General features: G+C 34.5%; 1 protein-coding gene across 1 annotated transcript in view; it reads right to left on the reverse strand.

Annotated features, from left to right (window-relative positions):
* Window positions 1-17040, reverse strand: part of LOC116161710 (lachesin-like) — a 61278-nt gene that overhangs the window by 14428 nt on the left and 29810 nt on the right. Inside the window, exons 2-3 of the mRNA XM_031475164.1 lie at window positions 9579-9781; window positions 9307-9517 (exon numbers count right to left, since the gene is read on the reverse strand). Coding sequence (XP_031331024.1) covers window positions 9307-9517; window positions 9579-9781 — 414 coding nt within the window. The remainder of the gene's footprint in view (window positions 1-9306; window positions 9518-9578; window positions 9782-17040) is intronic.

A 17040-nucleotide genomic window follows, 5' to 3' on the forward strand; every position in this document is an offset into this window, starting at 1 on the left:
AGCAGGCATCACAGTAGTTAATTTTTTTTAATGGGCAAATCAATATAAATCAACCGACATGATGCGGGTATGAATTTCTGCTTTCAAAAAGCGCCGCTACTTGTTTTCGGTTGCAGAATGCAGATTCCTTTTAATGAAATCATATCTTACATCTAACATAATGTATAAATTAGGTCAATTCAGTGACTTATATGAATTATTTAGATCATACATGATACAATTTAGATAAATTTTGTCGATATCATGATAATACTGTTAATAATGACATTCATTGATGGCATACAATCATTTTGCGTAAAGTTGACTAATGTATAAGAACAACGCAAGTCAAAATCTTAAGAATATTTGTTAGTGTAAACGAAGTAAAATGGATATATTGAAGAATCTTCAAGTAGAGGTGGTTAGAACAGAAAAATTTTCCCCAGCATAAAACTCAAACTGATAATTCGTTACGGTCAAGTGCCCTTCACTTACACTTTTCATCAAATTAAGGGTACCTATTTCAGGACTGTGATGTAGGTACGGCAGCTGAACGATGCCTGTCACGCTTAGGGAATTAAAATTGGGCGACATAACTTTACATACATATTGGATCACTAACTAATTAATTTATACATCAATGTCAATCAAATTTGATGTTTTACATTAACGAAATGTGTCGAAGCATATTAACAATGATATATTGACTTTTGCAATCAATACTTAATATGCTTAATGCCGTTATAATGCACGTAATCGAAGTGTTTCTTTCCTAATCGAAGTTTTCAATTTGGAGGATAAGGAACACATTTAGAACGTTGCCAATAATTAAATAAATTTTTGCAAAATAATGTTACAAAATAAAATAGGGAACTATACACATGATATTCTATAGAATGCCGTTTTACTGTTTATTCTACAATTTTACAATGTATCATTTTAAATAGCAGTCAATCTTTTGTCTCTATTTTTTAGGTATGTTGCTTTTAACTTACATACCTATTAAATATGATTGTTAAAAAATGTCACTTAATAAAAATGTTGCATCAATTAAATGAATGAATGGAGTTCATTTGACAATATGTATATTTCAACAAACAAGTCATTCAATTAATAAAACCATTTTGCTCAACAAACAAACTTTCATTCATTTTTAATGTGGAACGAAATTTAACGACAAACATAAATATGTAGTAACTAGTAAATATGTAAATTTTCGACAATCATATGAATCCTTGCTGTTAAAATCAGAAAGAATTATTTAAGATTATTGTTAAATTAAAATATTGCATGAAATAACATTTCTTTTGGTAATTTTAATTGGGCGCTAGTGTGCACGTAGTCAAATAGACTAAACGGTAGTTCCTAAAACTTCCACACAATATCAGATACGCATTAAAATTATCAACAAACATTTTAATTCAACAATCACTTTAAATAATTCTTTCCGATTTGAATAGCAAGAATTCATATGATTGTTGAATTGTTGATAATTTTAATTCTAGATTTAGAATGAATGAATGTTTATGTTTGTTGAATAAGTTTTTAGTTACATATATTTATTTTTTGTTTATGAATTCCTTTGTTGATTTGCACTGTTAAACTTTAGTTATACATTGTAACAGCCCCCCTATTAATGCCTCCCGAATGTGCATTAACTATGACAGGTTGTTGCACCTGAAGGGTTGTTGAAAAGCAGAAAAGATCTTTGAATTAAGAAAAGATTGATATCCCAGCTAGCTATAATACAATGTATGTACACTGAAAGTCATTAATGAGAACATTACCTAGATTCGGGCAACGAGTTTTTAAAGTACTGGGACGTATGGGAATCATCAGTAGCATATTCTTCTTCACTTTATTCTATGGAGGAAGCTAAACTATGGATTCTCTGAGTTTCTAAGGAAACAAGTTTACACTGTTCTTTAATTGTCTTTGTGAGGCGTGTCAATCCATTTTTAATATATCTTTCTTCTGGAAATAGATATATCAAACGTATGCTTGGGAGGGTAGACCTGACCTTACGATAGGAGAGGTGGAAGGTTAGCTATTAGGAGGAAGATTGGGGCAATTTGATGCAACGTGTCCAGGGAATTTACAGATAAAACATTCCATTCTCTTTTCTTTTGTTTTTCCTCCGGGTTTTGGTATGTTCCATTTTGCAAGAATTTAAAAGAAATCTGGAAGGATCTCCATGAATCTCAAAGGGCCATTTAAATTGTGCAGGATGTTTCCAGACTAACTAGCAGGTGAATTTCATTTAATTGTAAACTAGTCAATCATGACATAATTGTTTTCGCAATGGATGGCTGTACTACCTTTGGCTAGTACTTCCCAAAAAATTATAGATAATGTAATCCCTTAAAAAATACAATTTTGTACGCAACGCAAGGGAGCTGTAAATAAATGTTTAAATGATTTAATCTCTGTCTGTCTTTACGTCTGTTGGGGTGAGATTATGTGTAAGCGTGGGCAGACGTACCTCATTTAATATTTATATGAAAAGGTGAGCGGGCTGTGGCCATGCATTAAAAGAAATGTTTTATGTCCGATGCATTTTTTTTTGTTTCCACGAAAATCCATAATATTCACTCTGAATTGGATGTCTCAATCTTGTAGAAAGTAAAGTGAAATTAAAATGCAATCCGAAGTTTCGCAAAATGCGGTAGGAGCGTGGCACCTCTTAAATATTTTTGAGGGAATGTAAAGTACAGTATTTCATATTATCATCTTCCCTTCTTGACAACTCTCTGCATAATAGATGGGCGTCACGTCCACGTGTGGTTGACTTATTATTTTTAATTTGTTTTTGCAATCTTTTGCTTAATTGGACACTGAACATACGTGGTAATTGAGTGATCGATATAATGGTAGCTAAAAATAGAGAAAAAATTCTCATTATGTGGGAATTCATACTGGTGATGAATGTTTAATGCCCTTTATTACAAATTCCTTTATAAAAACAGGGTGCTTTTCATTATAATTGCATGTTATAAGTACAGAAATTGGTGACGAGATACAACATTAAAAATGAAATATTGTCAGACTCTTAATTCACGAACTCTTAAATTTGCGAAGGTTCTCAACTACTGCCGCTATATTTAACATTTCTGTGTGGAATAATTTACCCTATACATTTCCGTACAGATAACGTCATATCTAATCAATCGTAGTTCATAAGCGCGGAATAGTAAATCAAATGGAGGTAAAATATGTGTATAATTCAAGAATTTTAACTTACACTTCGTGTCTTCGTGTCCTTGCGTGCGTGCAACAAACAACTCTAGCAGAGCGTTATCGTTCACATACGGTGAGCTTTAATTAATATTTATTTCAATAAGTTTAACTTTTTCACTTTAAACTAACTTTAAGCGAATTTATTTGTATTTATTTACGCAAAAGCTCGAAATAAAACAACATAATTAAATATGGGGTTAGATCAGGGTCTCGGATAAACTAGAAGCGTGCCTTTTGTCAAATGTTTGACCAACAATGGGCGATGAGGGGGTGTACTTTTTTCGAACTGAACAAAAAGATCTAATCGTCAAATTCCTTTCTCCAATTAATTACAGTTATTGATCCAACAAGGCTATTTCTTGCTGTCACAAATGGGGGTGTGTAAGTCAGGAATAGGTCTTTTTTGATTTACTTGAACTTGACTGTCAGTAGTGTTAGTTGGTTTGATCAATACGAAAAGAATTGGCGTAAGAGAAGACATCGTTAACGACTGCCGAGCAGATAGGTTGCAACAAGAAAAAATTAATCAATAATGATTACCCGGGCTCGCGAAGGTCATGAGGCATCCATCTTTATTAGCTAACTATCAAAAGGGCCGATGATTATGATAAGGTGGTCAAAGGAACATTTTTTGCGAAATTCTTTCCGTCTTTGCATCCGTTGCCAATGCACCAATTCCTTCTCCCATGTTTGAGAAATCCTCCAAAGGCTTCTAGTATCGCTACTTCAGAATACCTACATCGTAACTTCCACGTTGTTTACGTTTAGCTTGATTGAGTTGTTTTTCTTCTCTTTCTTAATGCAAAATTTGGTCATGTGGCCTTTTCTTTCCACCTTGGTGGCACTTGACTTTTTCTCGAAACCCTTTTTTGCGAAATAATCTTCAAGAATTCCTTAAGAACTTTTGAAGAAGCCCAAAAGAATTTTCTGAAAAATCTTTGGAGAACCTTTAATGAGAATATCTGAAAATTAAATATTTTATTATATGTAAGGAATTCAAAATCTTTCAGTCTGCGATGAACTTTTTGAAAAATATGCTTAAAACACTTACAATTCCTTAAAGAATCCCCAAAAATCATTGGGAAAATATGTTGGTGTTCCATTTGTTTTTATTTTAAATAGGCGGAGTTTTATTTGAGTTCTCTCTCTACCAACCCGACCCAATACACATTACATAATGTCTATGCTGAAAACCAGGTTTGAGTATGGGACCTCTTAACCGTAGTCGAGCATCCAACTCGCCAATAGAGTAAGCTGCATTTTGCCAAGAGAATCTCTATAACTATGGATTTTTATTCTATATTAAGCACGGCGAACACTTCAACAACCAGAGCAAAGCGATGGAAACTTTATAGGGGAATCGATGGTGTATGTCTGTTCGTGAACACGATAACTGCCAAACGCTTGGACCGATTCGGTTCAAACCCTGGTTAAAACAGTTGCCCTATATACCATATGTAAGAATCCTATAGAAAATGGGTTAAATCCATAGACCCTGTAGGGTCCCACCGTGGTGCTCTGTCGCTTTATTTTAGATCCGCAAAAGTACGGATCGATCGGAATGTGTTCTTAAATGATAATAATAAGAGTGCATGATACAATTTCTATTAATATTTTACAACGAAATTATAAGTAAACGACCATTTTTCACCCCTAGACGATGCCGCCCTTTAAAGATTTCACGGTTTGAACTCGTTACGGTTGTACTGGACTCAAGACTACTTTATCGCCTTTGTTGCTGTCCGATCTCTGAATCCGTCTCAACAATTGCGATCAGAATTGCATCTATTACGTTTTATAAACAGTTGCTCTGATGACTCATATATAGAATATTCTAGAATAATTTTTAGTGGTTCTGTAATGAGAACTGCACACTCGGACAAAAGCTATTATTTCACATCAAATTAAAGAGAAGAGGCAGTAAAGTATTATGCAATCCACTAATAATGTAAAAAGGAAGGGTAGTAAATAATAACTTGGGTCTCCTATATGTATAATTTAAATGTCTATTAGACCCAAATGCGGATTTCAATTTATATTTAGAGGTTGTTAAGTAAAATTTGTTATTCGCAGCGAGTATTTTCCAAAACCCACAAATGCAAAATAGTACCCAAGGGCTCAATTTGGGAAAGGTAAGGAAGGCACACATAGTAAAAGACATTACAATGTGGCCCTTACGTACCGTTTTATCGGAACAATTACGTCATTATTTTCGATTTATTATATTTCGCAATTGTTATTAGAACGGGCCACTTTTCGGGGAAAGCGGCGTTAGGTGGAGGTAATTAATCACTTGATAAGGGTCGCAGATGTTGATGAACACAGTTTCAGCTAACGGTTGAGTAATATCCTCTGGACAAGATGTAGCCAATTTTATACATGCCAAATAGCTTACAAAATTAATAATATTTTCAGCTATGCGACGCTCAAGATTTTCCATCCTCATATATTTACTCGGCCAATTTCCTAGTAAAATTTATGAGAGCCATGCTCATATTTGAATATCGCATAAATTAGCCGGAGGAAGAAACTTTGCATATTCTGAATTTTCGTTTAACATCAATGACATGGCTTTAACGACGGTCAAAGCGTTGTAGTTGGACATTTTTACGGAATTATTTTTCATCATTATGGCCTAAAATTTAATTTCAGTGAAATATTGATTCCATTTTATTTGAATCGTGTTTAATATGGAATGTTAGGGTCGTTGTGAAAACATGTTGCCTGAAATGCATAGAGTTCCCCTTTATACGTTGAAATTTGGTTCTACATAACGTTAAATCATTTTGTTTACGCGTAAATTTTTCTTGTTTTATGTAATTTGTTTTTTGAGTCACAAGGGGATGCTACAAATTGTTATCACTAAAAAGTAAATGGCTTTATCTACAGTACAGGGGGGGGGGGGGAGTGATTCATTGGCACTCACAAACCGATCCTCTTGATTATTTTATATTAGGTGATAGCCATCACACATAATCGCTTATCTCAATCAATTAAATTTTACTTTGATAAAGTTCCCTATTCAAGCATCTGTTAAATAATTCTCGTATAGACGCAATACATCTTTTACATAAGTACACGTTGCTTAATTTCTCCGTCTTAAATTACAAAAAAAACAATTGCAATCTACTAATTTATAGAACCGTTTTTACTACATAAGTACAATTACAACCAAATTAAATAAAACTTAACAATTATGTGCCTGCCTATTTTAAACTAAATTCCACCAGATTTCCTGATCACTTTGAATAAAGTTAGGTATAGGGTGTGTCGCTTGCAATTCCCATAACTTGAATCGAAAATTACGCTACTTATGCACATTCTTTAGCAACGCAGGAAGGCATACCCTTATTGTCACTATTATTTCAACCTAAATGGTACCCCAACCCCCCTGGTTTACACAAAAATATTATTAGAATATGAAATTCTGAAGAATGAATCTTTAACACATAAACACGGTCAATTAGCTAATTTTCACTAAAAATTCGGAAAAATGTATTCTCGCATACATAGGGTGACCATCCAGCTAAAAACGAACAGTTTCCAACTTATGTTTTTTTGTGTGCCGTATACGGTTGTATTCGTCATAAAAAATGGTACTCAATCATTTTGTTACGGGCCTTAATAATAAATAAAAAAATAAAGGTGATGATGATTTTTCCGAGACGAAACGTTGTATTTGAAAATCATTCAAAGGTGTCTTGTACAGCTCAAAAAGAGCCAATGAGAAAAATTTTTTTTACTTCGGCTTCGGAGATCCCCATGATCGACATCCTTCTCTTGGCCACAGTGTATGGTAGTGACTTTCACTGACTTGCCCCTTGAACTTAAAATTGACATTTTCATAATTTTTTGGAAATCATTTGCATTTGTAACTACCGCTAAACACTTTTTTTTTAATTAGTCGCCCTGTGTAAGAAAGGAGATTAGGCGATTAGATCGAAAAAAAAATAAAAGTTAAAAAAATTCGAAAATACAGACTATTCAAAAATGTCCGTATATAAAAAAATCCGAATCTTAAAAAGTCGCTGTCCGCTGTAAGCCCCTTGGGAGTTTTGTTTGTAATGGGTTTTACAATTCCATGTAAAAAACGTTCAAAGGGAGTTTTGTCTAACCCTGTATATTTTTGGTTGAAATATCGCGACAGTCCTGATAAAGGCTTTGTTTCCTTTTATTTTTACCTGGCACGTTTGCACGCCTGATACTGTTGCCACAAACTTGGATTTTCTTTTAAAACTGGAATCAAGCCACATTGCAACAATATGTGAGGTAGCCCCGAGCAGTAGATCTTGAATTTCAGAAATGGTTGTCACTATTAGACTATATATTTCGCGTAATTCCCACATCAGATTGTAAGCACCATACCTTTTCAATCAAAGGTTTCTAAGCACTAAGAACTTACAAAATACAGGGCGAAGCAACCGAAATTTAAAATGCCAAATTGTTGCCAAGGCCAGCGATGAGCTCCAACAATTTTTGTTTTTAAGCGAACGATCATCAGGCAAAGGCGAAAACTAAAATATCAAATACGATACCTTTTCTTTCAGTAACTATTAATAATAACTTCTTCAATGATTGCAATTATTAGCAACAATATGTAAAACTTCTGCTCGGCGGTCATATTGGAGCTATTGCAAACTTTGTTTTAATTACAATTGTAATAAATGTAATTTTTCAATATTCGTGTTTATTAGCGAGATAGGCCTATGTAACTTGCCGAGTCGTTTCCGAAGACATTGCAGCCCTTATCAATTTTTATAATCTCACTTACTGACAGGATGTTAGAAACCATTTGTCAAAAGGAAATCGTTGAAAAGTTTCTCCCAACAAAGAAATTCTTTGTGATACAACCAGGCTTAAAAGTGACCATAGAAGGTGTTACTAATTGAAAATTAATGGATTTAGATATAAAGTATCCTAGAAGATTAGTAAGGCAAAAAGCGACGCAAAATATATTAATGAATGTTATTATTGCAATATTGTAACTTTTATTTTCTTCTTGTAATGGTTTACTTTTGTAATTGTAAACGGCAATATTATAAGTAAAACAAAACTTTTAGTGGGCCTTATAGTTCTTCGCGTATTTTAGTAACTAAGAAGCAACAATTGATTTCATGTAAGAGCAAGGTCAGAATGCCTATCGAAAACATAGATCCTGTTTTCAGAAACTGACAAATTCCTTAAAGCTTATTGTAAGCGATTTCCTCATATGGGGAAATATCCTTACAGTTGAATTATTGATGGAATTATAAATCAACGATCGGCATCGTGACCCATTTCTGATTATGATAATAGTAACAGTTGCTTGTGTTTTTCTGTTTGTCATGCATAAATTTCGCAGTAAGTACAAAGTAAAATGTGATCGCGGCTTCTTTTTGAGTTGATTTTAATTCCTTATTCAGACCTTGATAATTTGACATTCGCAACCTTTTTTAGGTTGTTTATTAATTAAATTAATATTAGAACAGCCTAACACCTCCAACGGCGTATATCGACTAGTAAGTCATTAAAATGCTACACCTGCCACCCCGTGCTAATCGCATTGTATTATAGATATCCTCAAGAAAAAGGGACCTGTTTTTTGTAGTAAATTTCGTGTAAACGACAGCCAAGTCCGGTTTAGATTATAATTAACGTACATGTTAAAGGCCTGTCGTCTTATCACATTTTACGTTATTACGTAAGTAGGAAAAAGTTAGGGCATAGTCAAGTACTTTTAAAGTAATAAACAGAAATAATCTGCTAATTACCCTAAGAAGGATGAAATATATCAAACTTAATTGCTAGCAAAATTAAATTTTGTTCCAAAGGGCCTGAAAGTAATATCATTTATATTGATCTCATTTCACCCTTCCAGTTGAAGTCTGTACGGTCGTATATTTGAATATTTTTTGGATACTGTAATTATAATTAAGAGCATGATGGTAATGCGCTAAATTAAGACATGCATTATCGTATCAAGTATCTTAATGTCTACAGAAGCTTCCTCCCTCACCGTTTGTTTTCACGGCGGGTAAGCTCATAAGTCAACTTTTATGCGAAATTTAATTACGAATATTCTCTGGTTCGTATCGCTACGTAGCTACGTACCTGTAACTTTTAATATCACAAAAATACTGGTCGGAGGGTGTGTTGATATTTGACATTCGTAAATCCCCGCGTCAGACGGCTGAACGTGTTTAATTAACAGCCCCCAATTTTGAAGATGCCGAACGTGCTCCACTAGTAACCGCCCATCGGAGCTATACGTGGTTAATCCTACAGTTAATAGTCTATGATCGTCTTTCCTAATCCAGGATATCTGCAATGACTCTTAAAGTTAATGCTCTGCCATTGATGGCAATGATAAGAGACAAACTCACCACCCCAGTATTGAATTTTCTAACTACGCATGGTAAAGTTGCAGTTCCTCCAATTTGCGCTAAAATCACAGTGCTATTGTCCGTTGCAAATATTCCCGGACGATCATTAGCATGCTTCAGCGCATTGTCCGGGGAATTTTCTTTACTTCTGTGCCGTACGTCATAACTTCGTTTAGGGCGGTAGAGCGTTGAATCTGGCGACTCTGAAAATAAGGAAGGAAGCTGTAAGACTCGTAACTTAATTCCAATCATAAGGAAGCCCCACGCTTCCGCCGTTCATTTGCGAAGGTGAGACACAAAGAGGGTAGGCTGCGCAATATAAAAAAATGAAAAAAAAACGCTACGTTTACACCTGGACACACTTTGGTATAAACTATGATTTTCCCCAGTCATCGTAGAAATTAATTTTGTTGATAGATTATGGTAGAACTCGCGCCGACTGGCAGTTACTTGTAATTAATGTCAAATTTCTCAACAAATTTCGTACGAACCGGCTTTTGCTTTCGACGGTCAAATTAAAGGCAAACTATTAACCCGTAAGCTTAGCTCCCTTCAACTTACTAAATGGGGCCTCGAAATCGTTAGAAGAACTCGGCGCTTATAACGGATAATGTTAGGTAAATGAGCTTTCAGCACTCCCTTACAATGAAATAAAACATTGGGGTTTTGGGAATCGTGCAACAGTTTTATATTACATATTTTCAATTGTAAAATATCACTGCGACAATTTCTAGTCACGTAAAATGTTTGTTTACATGTATTGGATATTGCATCTCTAATTTTAGTTCGGCAGTGACGTTAATTTCACTATACTAGTGCAGATGTAATGAAAGAAACTCGTATTGAATTCCAGTATTATCCAACACATGTAGATAAATATGTTAGATTAAATACGTTCCACTTAATCTTCTTCATCCTTCACACTGTGGTTTTAAATGCCCAGTTGCCAATACCTGACATTTATTTGTCATTTGCGCACTGTATTATTGACCACACTATTGGTTGAAATATTACTGTAATTTATACGTTCTTCGACTTTAAGTGTTTAAAAGCTATCGATACCCTCTCCGATATTAGCTAATTCTTACACTATGCTCTCTTATATCGGATCGGATTTAAATTAAATATTGTTATTAATTCTGTTAGAGAAGCAGCACAAGGTACTAACACGTCATTTTATATCTATGTCTATCTTGAAGGTGCCGTAGAACTGGAATGCTGGTGTCGGTGCAGTTATACAGAGTGGCCCAACGAGAAGTATACAGAGGGCTTTTAGGGTATTAAATTTAGAAATTTCGAAAAATCCTCGAACACGTCAATTTTGTATTCGAGGGGGACAACTTTTTGAATACAAATCACGAACCCAAGTCTTCATCCCTCTGTAGGGAGCTTAAACCCTAAAATTTTAAATGGAATCCTATGGCAAATGGCACATTATTTGAAAGGCAATTTAATCGTGATTACTAATCTGCTTTGCTTTTTAAATTCTATTGATTCGTTTCGGAGAACTGACAGGTTCACTTAGGTTTAACAAACAAATCCTTCACTCGATTCAAAACTAAAACTAGAGACCATCTATTAATGTCGCAATAATGCATATTTAACTTCACTACCTATGGGATGTGACAACACCATTACGCAAAATTACACAATTCAAGTTTCTTTTTATCTTTTGATTAACCAACCTTAAACCTTTATAAATTTCTGAATATAGTATTCTGGGTTCAAGTGGAAGACCTGGAGCGGCACTAAGGGCCAGTCCCTGAACTTGCACCTGTTGCCCACAATTATGCAGTAACCTGATGTTTGTTTCGATAATCATTGAGTTATTGGGCAATAAAGGCATTTATTATTATTATTATTAAATTGAAATGCAAATGCGAATTATCTCTGAAACGAATCAATAGAATTAGCAGGTTAGTAAGATAGAAAAAACTGAAATCACCACGTCAGTATAACGCGCCTGGGGGGGGGGGGAGGCAAATGTCGCCGACCCCACATCATGTAGCCCCGTCCCTAAAGTTGTTAATTACACGGCTTCGCTGCATGTACAATCATTGTGTTTCTACAAGCGGCCAAAGTGAAATTAAAAGCGACCTTTTTACAAATAAATTTCCAAAAATCTGCTACTTAATAAAAAACAGCTGATTATTAAAGAGCTCCTAGGGAGTTTATAATTTCGCGGTGTCTGTCCGTTGCCACGATTAAATTTTTTATTCAAATGCTTTAGGTTTTCTTTTTTTATGGGGTCTGAGGGTTTTTTTAATCTTGGCCATATACAGTATCTATATCCAAAATCCCATTAATGGTACGATAAATAATGAATTTGGGACAGATCAGCGATTACATATTATGATTCGATAAGTATCTATGTATGTTAATAAGACCAAAAATTAGCTTGTAATAAAAAGTATAAAACCCCACTTTATATTTCAACAATACACAAGTTTAATCATTGTACTACGATATGAATTGACAATTGAGAATATCGAAAGATTATCTTATTATCTTATTATTATAAGATAAATTATAAAATGCGATTTTTTAAAATATCTTCTAAGGGCTATTATCAACGTTTTCATTTTGTGTATTATTTTCTCAAAAAACAACTATTTAAAATTGGTACCGCAAGAAGTACCGCAGCGCTTGACCTCGTTCAGTGTATTTCGAGCTAGCTCCCCTACTATAAAAAGAACATAAATACAAAAAAACTGATCAATTGTCAGTTATCCCACAAACGAGTTGTGTGAGTTATTGTGAGTATATCTTTTATTTTTACTCGACGTTGAATAAATAATTGCACTTTTAAAGTTATGTGTAAATAACAGTATAAATGTCATCTAATTTTATAGCAATTTAAAATTCATTACTACTACAGTCATAATAAATAATGGATTGCTTATCAATGGCCATTATAAAAAATTCATTGAATGAAAACGTAACATTTGTATGGAACTTCCTCAAACTGTTTGATTACTAAGCAATTCCTAAGTGCTCCAATTAATATTGATACGATCTTGACCCATTATGTAAACTTATTTCGTAGTATCATCAAAATGATCTTAAAAAATTGTCGGTGAAAGCTATCGCTATACGATTACAAGAAGGTATACAAATGAGGTTTGGGAATAATACGCCTAACGCGAAATATTTTCCATACACCGTTCCATTCGAATTTTCCATTGTTGGAAACAGTACTGTTAGTAGGTGCTTCTCTGTGAAACTGTGAAGAAGCTTCATCGATTCTTGTTTAACAACCTCCAGAGTTTCACGTCGTGGTCGCCGATTTAATTTTTAGGAATAGGGAAAAGTGGCGCGTTTCCAAGTCGGTATCAAGCTTCACTGATAACGCAGTGCGACGTGTGTTGTCTTGATCAACAGAAACAACCGCTTTTTTCCCAAAGTTCCGGACTATTGTACCACCTTATCACAATGTTTACCATTTGGGCAACACTCTTAATACTCAAACAATGATTACACAGGTTACCACTTCCCGCCTGTGACGATGGGCGAGGATGTCCAATCCCTGCAGCAGTAGCAACTTCCCGGCACTCTCGAAATCCCATGTGCCACGCAAACACTCTTCCACGACTCGAGGAATCATCTATTTTTAACTAAAATTCGGTCCAGAGCCACCGAGTAAAAAAAATCAGCCCTGTTAATTAATTAATGGGCCAGACATCCTAGACGTGTGTCTTTTAGTTATAAAGCTTGCTACAGTTTCTCAATATCCCTAATTGGCAACTAGAAATTTACGATATGTCGGTCGGGTCCCTACTCAACCACCAAACGTTTCGAAGCTGTTCGTGTTTTGATGTACCAACTCAATTAATTAAATTAATTTACATTTGTTTAGTTTAGAGTCGTACTTTCATTCCACAAATCCAATTATTAAATTTAGATGGTAGTTTGCATAATGGCTGGTAATATAATAATAGTTCATTGATTAGGTACCCTTTTAAAATACATGCATATGTATGTGAAAATTAATCACATTTGCTACATGTTAGTTACTATTTAGTTGTTGTGCTAATGCTAATTTAACACAATGGTGGCAGGGCATGCGAAACAAATAGACTAAGGGTCAGTAATCCCTAAAAAAAGAAATAATGCACTGTCTGCAGGGGCGGACTGGCACGGGGGGGGGCGGGTGGTGATTGCCACCTAGCCTGTAGATCATAATGGCCCGTTGGAAATTTATAAGTATGTGCTGTATTTAGTTTCTTGCACTATTAATAAATTATTAACACGTTTCTATAATTGGGGTTGATGTTAGGTTGTTAAAAAATTCTGTTTTAATTGAAGTGTTTTACAATGAATTTATCATTTTTTGTCGTAGTATTTTGAAAGTGCTGAAATACAATGATAGGCGACGCACCTCGTGTGGATTGTATATTTTGTGTTACTTTTAATTATCAGCTGCAATTTAAAAAAAAACTGTATGGTAATTGATTTTCGAGAAAGGAGTACTTTAAAATGTTTTTGTGGTGCACCTCAGAGCTACCCCCCCCCCCCCCGCCACCTTCATTACTACACTAATACTTTAATGGCCCGTAAGTACCCAGTCCGCCCCTGTGTATAACCTTTTTTTACCAAAAATCGACTGCACCAAAATTTCTCGGCAAAACACTTTTTCTTATTAATTTGGGCGCGTAGAATCCAAATCAATTCGTACTTTTTCGATCAGACTTCTCAATCAAAAGTTATAGAAACCAATTTCGAAAAAAAATTCAAAGGGCTGTAACTTTTGAACTAGTAGCCCAATCTTGGAACTGTTTGAAATTATGGATTCTACAGGCCACATTCTATAAGAAAATTTTTTTTCCGGATCGATCTGAGACAATTTTTTTTCGAGGCTCAAAAAAAGGCAGTGTATAACATTCCTTTTTTACCAAAAATCGACTGCACCAAAATTTCTCGGGAAAACACTTTTTCTTATTAACTTTGGTGCGTAGAATCCAAAACAATTCGTACTTTTTCGATCAGACTTCTCAATCAAAAGTTATAGACTAGAAACCAATTTCGAAAAAAAATTCAAAGGGCTGTAACTTTTGAACTAGTAGCCCAATCTTGGAACTGTTTGAAATTATGGATTCTACAGGCCACATTCTATCAGAAAATTTTTTTCCCGGATCGATCTGAGACAATTTTTTTTCGGGGCTCAAAAAAGGGCAGTGTATAACCTTCCTTTTTTACCAAAAATCGACTGCACATAAAAATTTCTCGGGAGAACACTTTTTCTTATTAATTTTGGTGCGTAGAATCCAAAACAATTCGTACTTTTTCGATCAGACTTCTCAATCAAAAGTTATAACTAGAAACTAATTTGGAAAAAAAAATTGAAAGGGTTGTAACTTTTGAACTAGTAGCCCAATCTTGGAACTGTTTGAAATTATGGATTCTACAGGCCACATTCTTTCCGGGTCGATCTGAGACAATTTTTTTTCGTGGCTCAAAAAAAGGCAGTGTAACCAGGGGCGTACGGGCCCGGGGGGGCGGGTGGCGATTGCCACCTGGCCTGTAGATCATAATGGCCCGTTGGAAATTTATAAGTATGTGCTGTATTTAGTTTCTTGTACTATTAATAAATTATTAACACGTTTCTCTAATTGGGGTTGATGTTAGGTTGTTAAAAAAATCTGTTTTAAGTGAAGTCATTTTTTGTCGTAGCATGAAAGTGCTGAAATACAAAGATAGGCGACGCACCTCGTTACCTTCATTACTACACTAATACTTTAATGGCCCGTAACCTATGCAATTCCACCTGGCCCGCAGTTACCCAGTCCGCCCCTGACTGTCTGTCTGTCTCCCTTGTATATCTAAGTTTTTGGTTTAATGTTTAATCGCCGCTGCCACCGAAATTCTAAAGTTGAGAAACTAAGCCCTCATCCTTATATCTTTAAAAGTACTGTGATATTGTACAACTTCATTAACGTCTGTTTTTATTGGCTACTGAGCACTTAAGTTAAATTGTCTTCAACTAGATCCTCTGAAATTATTATTTACGCTCTTCCCATAAAAAGTTGCGATTCTACCAATATACATAAAAGACATGGAATTATTTCTTGAACAGCTTAGTCTTTACAGAAAATTGTAACTGTAAGTGCAAACGAAGAGTTTGACTGCGGATTTTAACGAAAGTACGAATGAAAACTTGTATTTACGATGATTTTATTGCGTCATATAAAAGCTTTCCCGTTCTTTTTAGTTAAAGAAACTGTAAAAGTAACTTCAATACACTTTCGCACTGTTACTCGACGCGCTATTTCGACAAACTCCGGGAGTTCAATCGCAAGACAGTAATCATAATATCTAAGTGGGAATTAAACTAATGATTGCTGTAATCAATGTTCATCCACCATAAATAATATCTGATATTTGATGATATATAATTACCCTAGAGGGTTGAAGTCAACCTTTAAAGGTCACATAATCCTACATTTTGATCGAACAGCAAGTTCTAATTTTAGGAGTGTATAGTAATCTTTCCCTATTGATTGCAGTGCTGAATATTCCCATACTTATTATTTTATCTGTTGACATAGCTCATTTTAGTTTCAAATTTAGAGGTTGGATCATATTGATTTTATCTTATTTTCTTAATAAATGGCTTCACTTGTTCCTCTTCTGAAGATGCCATTAGTTTTTCGAATTCTTTAAGTTGAAAAGTCACCTTCTGAAATTATATTTTCTGTGTGCCTGTCTGTTCAGTATTTAACATCAAACGGGAGCATCAAAGTTAGAGGGGTCTAAAAGCCCCTTAATGAAAATTCAGTGACAAATGAATAATACCAAAAAAAAATTAAAACACTACTCTGACTGAATGAAAAGTTTTTTTCTTTTCTGTTGGAAAATGTTATTTCCCAAAAGACTCCTTAGCAAAATTTTTGCCTGTAAAATTTAGAGTAACAGTGACATACGCTTCTACAATCGACCAGCTTATTTTTCATTTTTGTATTTAGAGTGGAGACCACTTCGATTCATCAATTCCACATTGCAGTTTCCCGGCGATACACAAAACACTGCTTCGTCGTCCATGTTAATAAACACATTCGTTGCTTATCTCGCACATGGTATTATTATCACAGAACTAATCAATTTTTTCGATAAAGACCTCTTTTCTTAACAAACACCTGACCAAATTAAACTTTCACATTATGATTACGTTTCAATTACATGTTCCTTTATTTATTCGTTAGCATTCGATGGCATTAAATTAATTAAACAATTACTACTTCCTAGATCCTAGATCCTATGAAAACAAACTTGAATAATTTCATATGCAGGATGCATGATTCTTTGCTGAATACTGGTAGAACATTGGAGAATCCAAAGAAAAATCAGAGAAGTAAAGATTAAAAGAAAATCAATTCAAGAATTAATCCTTAAAAAATCAGTGGATCTTTTGAAAAATTCACTTCTTTTATTTTTAAGTTGTCAGAGATTTATAACCTGCAGTTGC

The sequence above is a fragment of the Photinus pyralis genome, unplaced genomic scaffold (genome assembly GCF_008802855.1).
Source record: "Photinus pyralis isolate 1611_PpyrPB1 unplaced genomic scaffold, Ppyr1.3 Ppyr1.4_LG1, whole genome shotgun sequence".
NCBI lineage: Eukaryota > Metazoa > Arthropoda > Insecta > Coleoptera > Lampyridae > Photinus > Photinus pyralis.